This window comes from Lepisma saccharinum, chromosome 10 (assembly GCF_977018435.1).
Source record: "Lepisma saccharinum chromosome 10, izLepSacc3.1, whole genome shotgun sequence".
Lineage (NCBI taxonomy): Eukaryota > Metazoa > Arthropoda > Insecta > Zygentoma > Lepismatidae > Lepisma > Lepisma saccharinum.
This window is the reverse complement of record NC_139238.1, coordinates 3,210,836-3,223,435: the sequence shown is the minus strand read 5'-3', so window position 1 is coordinate 3,223,435 and position 12,600 is coordinate 3,210,836. Positions and strand designations below refer to the sequence as shown.

Sequence of the window (12,600 nt, the reverse complement as noted above, 5' to 3'; positions counted from 1 at the left end):
TGTAGTTGCTTACTTACTTACAATTCAAGTGCTGTACAATTTTTGATGCTGCAAACCAACTTTAACATACGTATCCATGTGAACGTATGGAATGGTGTAATATTCTATTCTATTTTTTGTAACATTTTATCTAGACTAAATTTTTAAATAAGATAATAAGGATTTACAATGAAGAATTATGTTTCCAAAAAATTAGAACTCCTTTCAATTACCTACATCACAAATTATTTATAACAGATTTAATACTAGCTTACAGTGTAAAAATACTTTTAATTGTAATTATTCATTCTGTTATACAGGGTGTCCACTCCGCCATCTTGGAATTTATGCGTTACACGCGCATGCGCGTCACGTCAACTCGAAGTGCTGGTGATTCTCGCAAATGGCCACAGTTGCCAGTCCCAAAGAATAAGTTTCATTTGAAGTTGAATGTAACTCAAGTTATACTGTTTTGTAATGTTAAAGGTCTAAGCCGGACACCCTGTACATACAATACAATTTACAATGCAGAGTACATACAAAGAGGGGATGTGAGGTTTCACCTTAGGAAATGTCTTTGAATTAATAATGCGTGAAGAAGTATGTATGTTTCTTACACATCACAATATTTAAGTCGCAAAGCATACTCGTACAGATAGAGTAAATATGTTGTTATGTAATTGTGTTGTAATGAAAGCTTTCCTGAACTATAAATCTGCATATAAATATCCACATTTGGTTCAACCTGTTGTCAATCCCGCGTTAACGATCGCTCGACTGTTCCTGTGCCAATAAGAAACGAGGAAAATGACGTCTGCTGGACTGAAGAGCGAATGGGAAGCAAAAAAAGGGTTGATTTAATCCCGACTTTATCTTTTTAAAGAAGCAGGTTTTGCACAATTTACGTGAAGCTAGCATGTTGTGCGTGTATGTGTTTACTCTACTCGTCGCTAGATGGTGCTGACAAGAAAAAGTAACAAAACCGCACTCTCTTGCTAGAAAAGACAATGTATGGCAAACACAGGAAGAGTAAAATCTTGAAACAAACGCGGTTTAATGAGAATATAACTAAAAAAGTCAAGTACTTCTTGTACGCAGTATGAGAAAACTAATTTGACTTGGCTCTCCAAGTGGAGAAGGTACATTCATACATTTTAGACGAACAAATCATTCCAGGTTGATTGATTACCTTGTATACCCATTCCTCAGCATCCTCGTAGATACATTTGTAAAGAGATGGTATTAATCATAACACATACTAACAAGAGAACAACATATATGTATGTGTGTAGGCATATACATTTCCACACACATGGATTCATGGTAGTCTAGCAGGTAGGGCGCTGGACTCCCACGTGGGGGACCCGCGTTCGATTCCAAAGATAAGTGATCGCTGGTGGGAATATTCGAACACGTTCATGTATAAAGCGGCTGGGGGGTTCACCCAGCCTCAATGTGTACCTGGAGCAAATTAATACTTTCGACATGCATGTAAAACTAAATATCAAAAAACAAAAACTAAGTGTTGAAATACTTCACACATCTTCAGTGGTGTTATATTCTTGTTGAGGAAGTAATAGCGGCTTATTGAAAGGGGGCTATCGGGCATGAGCCCACGAAAATATTATTGAATAAGAAATACAATGGTTATCATCACTTGGTAAACTACTTCCCGGATGTTATGAATGGTGCACGGTACAACTATAACGCAATCATAGATGGCGTAGTGGTAGAGTCGTCACTTTGTTATCAAGGGGTACCGGGTTCGATACCCGGTGGAAGCACATTGCACAGTGGTTCGGATCCCACTTTAAACTGTAGATCCAGTCCCAATTAGCCTTGTTGTGCATAAAGTTGACTTAAAACACAAACTCAATGCAATCATAGTGTGTGCGTCCCGCTTCTGAAATGAAATCATGATTACGCCACTGGAATTTGAACGTACCCACCTAAAATGCAAGAATACATGTTAATTATTTGCAACTCATTCTTTTACAGCCTAAGACTGGTAAGGATTTTTAAATATTCCAAATAATTTTCTTCCTACCGGAAGTTAACATGCTTTGGGTTGCAAAACCTCCCTCCCCCCCCCCCGTTTTCTTCATCTTCCTTTCTTGGAATGAATTCTGTGGCCCTTTTTGGAACTCAGCCCTCACAAGCCGCATTCTTATTACTATTCTCTCATTGGTAATATTCCAGTGTTGCCACCTGTTAAATAATATTTTATCGCAGTTTTGGTAGCGAAATTATTTTTTAAGAAAACTTTATTCTTCAACAGAGGGGAATAGTGTTTCCTTATTCTCATACTCTGATTATATGATATACTGAGACGAGTGCGGTACTATCGGCAATCTATAATTATAGGCCCAAATGAGTATTTGTAGAATTGTAAAGAGTATATCCACACTGATTCCAGCATAGAAGTATGTTGCATGAAACTTTCCTAAATGCTGACAGAACGTGCTACAGTATAGTGTTACAAAATATGAATTCCTGTTCTTAACGTTTGTCAAGGTGAACATACTTTCTCGTGAGTCCTTTACCAATAAGTGTATGATACAAGGAAGAGATACTATATCCAAAGTAGGTGTAGCTAGAGATATCACCTGTGCATTGCAACAAGCTACGGAGGCATATGTGAGGTGTGGAAAGAGGTACTGGCACATACACGATCTCGGACGTTTGTGGAATCAGCACCACGCGTCGGCAGACTTCAACCCAAGAGTTGCCCCCGGGTATCATTCCCAAGAGGCTGGGTGAATCCCAGAGCTGCTCCATGCAGGAATATTGCTTGAAAAATTCCCTGAAATCACCCAGGTCTCCCTGAAGCAAGTGTAGGGCATTTCCAAATAGCATTATACGAACGTTACAAAGTCAACAAAATTGGCTAGTTACGATAATAACAATGCAGCTAGCAACACTGCAGCGACCGTCACCCATACTGTTTCATTAGAGCTTTTTCCCTGGCACCGTCTTCCATATGTCTGCCTCATACATACGAATGGCGTCTCTGGCCACTGGCCTAATTGATGTAGCTCTCCTGCCCTCCCCCTCACTTCTCAGCCCTTCCCCATCTCCCATTTCACAGGGAGAATGATTATAGCGGGGTACAATCTTTCTTTGTTTCGTTTGTGTACGTGGGGAACATCTGGGATGCCCTCCATTGTTGCAGAATTATCTCCCCTAATTTCCCTCCCTTTCTTGTTTATTGTTGCCGGAGTTCCCGTGGTGGTTCATTGTACTTCTTTATTTAAAGCACATGCTTAATTTTGTTTATGTGCTTGAGAACTCTTCTTTCGGGTTAATTCATGGACATAACTTGGAACCTAACTTTGGAGGGGGGTCGAAACTGGGGTTTAACTTTAGAGACCAGAATCGAACTTCGGCTTAAGTTAGGAGCACAATCAAACTTCAGAATTAAGTTTGGGGGCAAAATCAAAGTTCAGACTTAAGTTTGGGGGCAGAATCAAACTTCAGACTTAAGTTTGAAGGCAGAATCAAACTTCAGACTTAACTTTGGGGGCAGAATCGAACCAGCGTGGCCGTATTACTTCTAGCGTGTGCGTAGAAAGTGTAAGTGCTATGGCTTTTTCACTGTAAAGGTGATAATGTGTGATCCATTACCTACGGCTGATGACGCATATAAACAGATTCTGCATAGGCCTTGTGTATAAGAAGGTGCTGGTCCACATCGATACTAATGATGTCGAATCCACACTCCTATATTTGAAATTCTTATGTCATCTATCGTGAAAATCTCTGGACTGTTTCTGTTTTTGTGGACCAGTGGCTAGAGACTTGGATAAATATGCCTAATCTACTCACGAATGCATCTAATAGCAGAAATGAGCATGTGAATAGGTTAACCAGTCTTAGAATTGGACACAGCCGTCTCACCCATGTTCATTTGCTGCAGGGGCTGGATTTTCCAGTGTGTCGTGTATGTAATGTTGTTTTAAGTGTTCGGCATATTCTTCTCGAATGTGCAGACTTTTCTTTCATCTGACAGAGTTTTTAACCTTCCCAAAGATTTGTCATCCATGTTGGGACATGACGACAGTGTTTTAGCAAATGTTTTTAGCTTTTTGAGAAGAGCAGGTCTCATCCACTGTCTGTAAGGAAACTTTCTTTAGTGTGTCTCGACATTTTTAATGTGCAGGTCCTTTTGCAACCTTTGCACTTTTAATCTTTCTCAAGGCATTTTTGCAACCTGTTTTTAAATTTAAGGTAACGATTTTAGACAAGAGGATTGTTCCTCGTATAGTTAGAAGCAGTGACCGATATTGCGTGCCAAAACTGGGTGGACGAGAACAGCTCACTAGACAAGGGGGGCAAGAAGTGTCAAAAAGTGGGGAGCAACTGACCCCCACGTCCCCTCTAATCACCGCCACTGGTTAGATGGGTGTAAAATGGCCATACGTGCCGACGCACCCAACAATTGTAACTTATTTACATTCACATTAGCTTAGCTTGCTCATCAGCCATTGAATACGTGACGTCATCACTTGCGCACTGTAGCCAGCTCCAAGTTTCTAAAACTGTCGCTAACCGCACGTATATGTTCACGCGTGTGTATAAATGCAAGATTCTGGATTACGGTACAATAAAGTAGCTTGTTATAACCAGGTAATTGTGTTGCATGCAAAGAATTGTCCTTGTATGACGTAACAGATGCAGATAGTTTCAGAGTTGATGTACCCATATACTTGAAACACCAGTTTCGCTGAATAATTGTGTCAGCAAGCACCACGACAGAGAGGCGTAATGTCTTGAAGTTCCGCTTCGTAACGACAGCCCTGATGACGAAATAAAAGCGAGAATGTTTGATCACGAGTCAATTACGAACGGGACAAAATTAACGACGCCCTCTACAATCTGCAGTGCAGCAGCGATGACGTGTTCATTACGACAACCATGCGTCATCAATTTCCCGAGCTGCAAATATCCCGCATGCATATGAAGCATACAGCACTTTCCGCAAACAGACGATAACCTGATTCAAGCTTCTCCCCCTTCCATTCACGAGCACTGTTTTTCATCGCCCCTTTCCGGACTTGCACGGAGAAAGATGGTCTGGTCACTGGTGAGAACAAATCGCTCCTTTTTCCACGCAATTACTGCAAGCATTAATCTTGCTGCAATGTTACGGGTGGGGGAGGGAGTAGCGCGTGGAATGCACCGAGGGAGTGTCGCCCTCTTGTGTGTGCTTTTGTAATCTTGCACCGATGTAATGCACCTCGGCTTGTGCATCATAATTGACGACGTTGTGTTCCCCTCGTCGGCATATTAGCACATCCGTCACGTTGATTGTTCAACGGGATGTGATTCGGTGCTGAATTTAACAAACCGACGGTCAAATTACAAAAGTTGTCTGCTGTAAGTCTTCCCTGTGCCAAATACATTATGTATGACTTAAGTCGAGAAACAGTACACCATTCCTATTGAATTTGTTTAGTTTTGTCTGGCATTGTGGACCTTCCCTACAACCTACTGTCGCTGCACCTCAAGGTATACTCTATCCCAGGAATCTTTGGAGCAAGGCCGTGCATAATGGTAGAGAATAAGAGAAAGCGAATGGGTGAAGCGAGGCAGTACACGCTGGTAGCTGCAGTCGCTTCATTCCTCCTCGCAATCCCATTCTCTCTCAAGTGTTCATCTGTCGAACCCTCTCGAGTCGTTACTTCCGCAGAGGTCTGCTTTCTTTTCGCTAGCTCCAGAGATTCCGGGACAGAATATAGGCTGTCGTCTGCTGGAATACCTTGTCAGTCATCACGTGAGTGTTTCCACCCAATAAGAGGCGAACCCAGAACCTTCTCCGTTATAGGCCGAATCCACGGCATACGTGGAGTTGGAGGGAAGAGGTAGAACGCGCGAGTTGTGAACTGAACTCGCTGTAGCGATATGCTCGGCACCCATGTTGGAACTTTCACTTCGTGGAGGCAACGTTGACTGAATATACAATCTAAAACTCAGTACGTACTAGCTTGATATTTTATGGATAACACTGTATTTTACAAAATTTTACAAGAAATCACAGTTTCAATTTGAGAACTAAATAGGTTGAAAGCATTACGATGTTTGGTTAGGGTCCGGGCTCTGCTTCCGCGCATGCGCAACAACAGCGTTCACACTGATACCTGGCGGGAAAAGTGGCAACTGTACTTCTCCGGAACCTTTCGATTCGGACAATTTCGAGAGAAACAACGTAACTGCAAGTTTACAGTTTCGGACATGGCCAAAGATGGCAGCACTCATTGTGAAGCGCCTATTGGTCTGCCCTCGCGTCTGATAGCGTCTTGTCTTTCAGAGAGAAGTAGTAGCAGCAGTGCAATAGTAGATGAAGTATTTTAGTGATTCTCATCTCTTATCTATTCCAGGGGATCTTTACACAAAAAATGAGCTGCAAACGTACTGACCCAGTGATCTGAAAACCACATAAAAGTTACATCTGCGTTACGTTATTGCTCAGTGAACTTACCGTAGTGCCTCAGTACGCTGGGATCATTCGGGGCCATCCTAAGGGCTTTTTGATACCAAAGTTCAGCTTCTCGAATTCGTGTTTTCTGAAATATAAAAAAATAAAAATTAATGTTTTTTATTATTTAATTATATTTCATATTTTAACGATTACATCTTGGGATTTGCATTTCAAGGTTTCATATATCGGCAACTACAACGCGAAGAGACACAACAGTAATCAAAAAGAAAAAAGGCAAAGAAAGAAAGAATGCATATGCTCGTTTCAGAATTCATGGTAAAGATAGATTCCCGATAAGTGTTTACGGGAGAAATGACACAAATAATAATTGCAAAAAATAGTCGCTAATATTTTTAACAGAATACAAGGAATCAGGAACGTACTGATATCATGGACATTTATTAAAAAACACGGTTACATTGTAAACAAACAAGTAAATTTCAAACAATAAATTAATAGTGATGATGTAATGATTGAAGTGACATCTATCATTAAATAATGAATTTATAGCTAAGTAAGTGCTGCAATTTCAATTAAACATCCGATAAATTTCGAGAAACTGTTTCATCTTCTTTAAAATGTGAATGCGATGGGTTTTCAGTGTTGTGTTTCAATTAAAGATGGAAGAGTCCTCTTTTGGTTTACTTGTTTCTCTGCGGTTGGAAGATCGATCAATGTTTTGCATATCTACAGTGAGAATTCCGATAGACTCAGCTTATGTTAAATGTGAAATTCAAGTGTATTGCATGGTAACGCGGAAAGAATCAAAGACGACCACATACTTTACTTTGAAGTATTTTATTCTCTGATATAATTTGATTGCTCTTCTTGTTCTCTCCTTATCCATTTCTCACTCCCTTCCTCTCCTTCGCCGTCTTCTCTTTCTCCCCCTCTCTCTCTCTCGCCTTCTCTTTGTGGAGTCCCGGTGAACTTTATCTCCTCTCCAAAGGTGGTGAAACAATAGATCTCTCACTTGACCTCTCGGTTTCTCCTTCTTCCTCTCTTTATTTATCTTTCACCTTCTTCCTCTGTCTCTCTCTATCTCTCTTTTCTCTTTTCCGCCCTTTATCCCCCTATCTCTCCCTCCCTACTCTTTCTCCTTCCTTTTCTCATTCTTTCCGTTTCTCTCTCTCTCTCTCTCTCTCTCTTTACCTCTGTCCTTCTCTCACCTTTTACCTCTCTCCCTCATCTCCCCCACTATTTCTCTCTCTCATTCTCCCTCTTTCTTTCTATCTCTCTCTCTCTCTCTCTCTCTCTCTCTCTCTCTCTCTCTCTCTCTCTCTCTCTCTCTCTCTCTCTCTCTCTCTCTCTCTCTCTCTCTCTCTCTCGCATGTTCACTTTGTAAGTCGTCAAACGGATTCTGAATGATTTCACGAAGTCCAGTATTTGGTCAGTAGGCGCAGACAACACTCGCCCAAGTATTGACCATAAAATCGCAGGAAAAATCACAACTTGGTAACTTTTAGAGAGTAGATTTGTAAACCCTGATTCCAATGTATCTTCCCAGTACAAATTTCCGCAACTGCGCTTGAAAAATGATCCATGTCGAAATAACAACGAGAGCATCTACGATATTTCACCATACCTTTCACCCCCTGCCTCCCCAAACAACCCCTCGAGCACCACCCGCATCCTGACAATAAAATGAGGAATGTAATTTGATTTTTCCTTTTCTTTCTTCATTTAGACTCGGTCGCAATCATCAACCAATGCGGTCATAGTGGTTGTCTGTTTTCCGATTTATCACGATTTCCCGGGTCGTTTCCATGCCGACGGGTGATTCCATCCGCCAACGCTATTTGTCACCGGACGTCATTGGGTTTTGGCTGCTGCATCGGGACATGTAAGAAGATTGATGGACGAAGCCGCCCAGCCTTTGCATTGACGCGTCATAACCAATAAGTAAGTGCAATTCCTCCATATCGCGACGTCGTTTTTTACTCCCCAGAGTCTAACACATTGTGCAGTTTGTATTATTAGTTATTACCTTTCAGCGGATATATCTGTTGCTACGTGGCAGAAGGAACCTTGCAAGGACGTATTTACGGGGGGAGGTCCAGGGGGTCCGAACCCCCCGAAAGATTTATCAAGTACTAAAAATTATATAATGAAAATATGTTCGTTTAGCCTCTGTTCTATAATTTCCTCTGAACTTATTGGAAGACAAGGATTACATTGGAATCATACCGCGTTGAATGACATTACAAAAAGATTTATGTACACTACCACTCAAAATAATATGCCTAAAATATTAATCAGAAACTTACTTTTCTCCAACTACATGTAACATCATTTTTGTTATTCGATAAATATTCAATTATTCATCTATTTGACATTAATTTCATTGCTAGGGCACTTGTTTTATGTAAATTATTCTGATTTTAACTACAGATAAGCTACGTAATGAATATGCGCTGTTATCTCTTTACCTATTCGAGTGATATAATATTATTTCATGTATTGTAATTTGTATTAATTTGATTTAATATAATTACTTTAATTTATTATTATTATTATTATTCCTGAGACACTCGGTTCGGACCCCCCCCCCCCCCGAAACATATTTCTAGATACGTGCCTGCTTCAATGTTCTTAAATCGTTGCCACACTTCTTTGCATTGGCGTTATTCTATCTTTAAGTCGCTTGCTGCCTTTTCTGGCAAGATGTCGCCTTAGTCGACTTCACTAGTGTGCACATTTTTTGTTGAAAGTGATACATCTGTATGTTGATCTGTGTTCTCGCAAATGCAGTTACATAATCTTTGTTCTCTCGTTTCTAAAATACTTTTCTGTTGTATCCTTGATTTAAAATTAGATAGAAAGCATACTAACCTTTTAAGAATGCTTTAAGACTAAAAATATTGCATAAATATTGTAACCATGTGAAAAGATAAGCAGCTCTTCATTTTCATGGATAATTAATTGTATATGGCTTTGGGGTCATCAAGGAGATTTGAAAACAGATTTCTTATATATAGAGCACATTTTGTAAGCTTAGGAATATTTTGCAAGGCATGTTATCAAGGGAACCGATTGGAAAGTTGTTTCTGCTCTTGCCTTTTGATAATTAACGCAAGCCAGGCAAGCTACTTCGAAAATCCGGTTCTGAAAGGTGAGATCTCTTAGAAATTTAAATCTGCCCTAATTCCTCTTCTACTCAAACGATTCATGATTTGTGAGTCTAATAAATGGACAGCATATATAATATAATTCCGGATATAAACCATTTAATGTTCATGATCTTTTTTCTAGATAATGTCAAAAATATGTAGATAAGTAAACTGTACAAATCTATAAATTTTAGCGACTTGTTACTAGAGTTGGCAAACTCTACAACATTCACATTTATACTTTGTATTTCATTTACTTCTCTCTATCCGCTATTTCTACTGGAACTACGATGCAACTACTTGCCAAGGGAGGGTCCATTACAAGTACTGCCTATCTACTGGCGTCAGATACAACAAAATGTACTCACGTTCCTTGCGAGCAACTTTCCATATGTGAGATGCGCGGGTATGTGATCTGGCTTCGTGGCCAACGCTGCCTTGAACCACGGTTCGGCCTTCTCGTCTTGTCCAAGTCTGCTATACACCTCACCCAGCATATTGAAGACACTCTGAAACATACGAAACCGATAAAATAGATGTGAAATGCACAAACTGTTGAATTATAAAGTATAAAAATATAACTAGAACAAACAATCAAAACAATTCAGAAATTTTCAAGTGTCAGAATGAAATTGGTCATCAAAATAGGCTATATATGTAGGCTACAGTCATGGACACATGTGGGTTGTAACAATTCCATTGAAAGTAAATGGGATCATTACAACCCATAAGTGTATGTGACAGTACAGTCGATTGCAAAAATGTCAACAATACCAATTTACCCATTTCGTAGGAAATGGGTTTCCTCTCGGTTGAATAGTTATCGGGTTTTAAAAGTTTGAAGTGATACATTATTTACACAGAAAAAACTGTTTTTTTTTGGAATTACCAAAAAAGTTTGGTTGAGCTGTTTGGTTATGCTTTTTGTTTCCGATAACCAAATGTTGCTTGTAATTACTAAATAATTTTGTTTAAGAATACCAAAAAAATTGGTCAGACAAAATATGGTACTCGTAAACAAAATGATACATATGTAAGTAAAGAGAAACAAAACGTTTGGTTAAATTTACTATATGTGCTTGAGCGTTCTTTCGAATTTGAAATAACGATTGTCCAGTTTCGTCGAGTGTAGTATGAAAATCCATTGTCGAAAACTGAAACTCATGTAGATAGATAATTACTCGAAGCGAGGCTTTATGTTGTTGTTGTGTAACCTAATTTTCTGAAAAGAAACTCAGAATATACTTACTTTATACTAAGTTTCCTACACCGGCCGCTAGATGGTTCTGTGAGAATGTGTAGAAGGAACATACATCTTTGGACAACAAATAATGGTACATTTGATTGTAATCATAATGAAAAATTGTGCTTTAACACTCTTCGAAAGATATGTGAACATCAAAGCTACAAATTAAAGAAGAAAATGTATTGCAGTGAATAAAAGTGAATCTCCCATGAGCAACCTTTTTGATTCTGGACATATATATAGGCTAAGTGTGGTGCAGATGAAATGAATATGCTCCGAAAAGGGAACTTTCAATTTTGAATGTGTATTTTGAGATCAGTTAGTTTCTTGAAACTATCCGCCCTAGTTAAAATTAGCCACATTATAACATAAGTAATTATGAATAAATTATTTAACAAATCGTTTGGTAATTTTGACTAAATTATTTGGATTTCCTACACAAATGGCCTACATTTTGTCAGATTTACCCAAATAATATTTGGTTTTGGTAACCAAAAAAATGTTTACGACAAACAAATAGAACTTGACCAAATCTTTTGGTACTGGTGAACAATTGTTTGGTTGATGCCTATTTAAACAAACGATTTGTTCACCACTACCATTTTTTTGGTTAATCCAAACAAACATTTTTCTCTCGCCGCCATTACATCTGCACATATGGCATGATAGGTTAGGCTATGCAAGATACTACACCCTGTCCCGGGAAATCTCTGTAGCTGTGCAAGTAGTGACGGGAAAGAAACTGCAACTACAAGCGGGTCTTGGTTGATCGAGAAATACACACAATCACACCAGTTAATCTAGAAAGTCATTTAGTTCCAGTACAGTATCACTGGTAAAGGCGTAATACAATGAATATAGACAATCGTAAAATGTGCCAGAAGTGTTCACGGATAAAGTTGATTACACCTCTGAGCAAGGCTGTTGTTCAAACCACACTCGCAATTTTTCAAAATAGCAATAATTCACTGGTCGCTCTTTTTGTATATTGTGGACAAATCTTCAAAGACAAAAATAGCATTCCACTCCTCATACTCTTGTTGGCGCTTGCTGTCAGATCATCAGATTCGTGCTCTTCCTCTTTTGTATCGCGTAAAATTCCTTTGTGCCATCGGTGACATGGTAAATACAATTAGTTACACAGCAAAGAACAGCCGCGGTGGCTCAGTCGGTAACGCGTCTGACTACCATGCTCAAGGTCCCGGGTTCGATCCCCGGCCGGTTCAAATCCGGGAACTTTTCTAACGGTGGAAGCGGCCCCGGCGCCTACCCAGCGTCGAATAACATGGGTACCTGGGGGAAACCCTGGGGGGTAAAGGCGGTCAGGGGCGTGATGCTGATCACATCACCCCCACTCACGACCGGATCAAGAAAGTGTGGGGCGTTACCCCCACACCCCCTATACGCCTTCATGGCGTGGTGCTATGCACAGGGGAACACTTTACCTTTACCTTTGCAAAGAACAGCGACGCTCTGGAAAATAGACACAAAAAGCGTTCCAATGTGATTCAAGCTATTTACAAGCGTGCAATTTAACCCGCGATCGGTCGCGGGTGAACACTGCGCTCACTTTAAATTTTAATGCGGTGCCATTTTAACAGTATTTAAAATATTGGCCTGTGGTGCTCTCTAGCTGACTTTTAGAGTTTCACGAGCGACCTGATCACATTTTTATGAGATGACGTAAACGGCATTATTAGAGAGACCATTGTTGTGGAAATAGTGTTGTCAGAGTGAGCGCAAAGCTCTAACGCAACCGATTACATTACATATATTTTTATTTACAT

The 12,600-nt window shown here is 39.8% G+C and overlaps 1 protein-coding gene across 2 annotated transcripts in view; it reads right to left on the bottom strand.

The window, feature by feature from the left end:
* LOC145993734 (protein O-mannosyl-transferase TMTC2-like) overlaps positions 1 to 12,600 on the bottom strand; it is a 62,235-nt gene that overhangs the window by 9,866 nt on the left and 39,769 nt on the right. For both annotated transcript variants that reach the window (XM_083129479.1, XM_083129480.1), the window contains exons 7-8: positions 9,936 to 10,076; positions 6,458 to 6,542 (exon numbers count right to left, since the gene is read on the bottom strand). In XM_083129479.1, the coding sequence (XP_082985605.1) occupies positions 6,458 to 6,542; positions 9,936 to 10,076 (226 nt within the window). The remainder of the gene's footprint in view (positions 1 to 6,457; positions 6,543 to 9,935; positions 10,077 to 12,600) is intronic.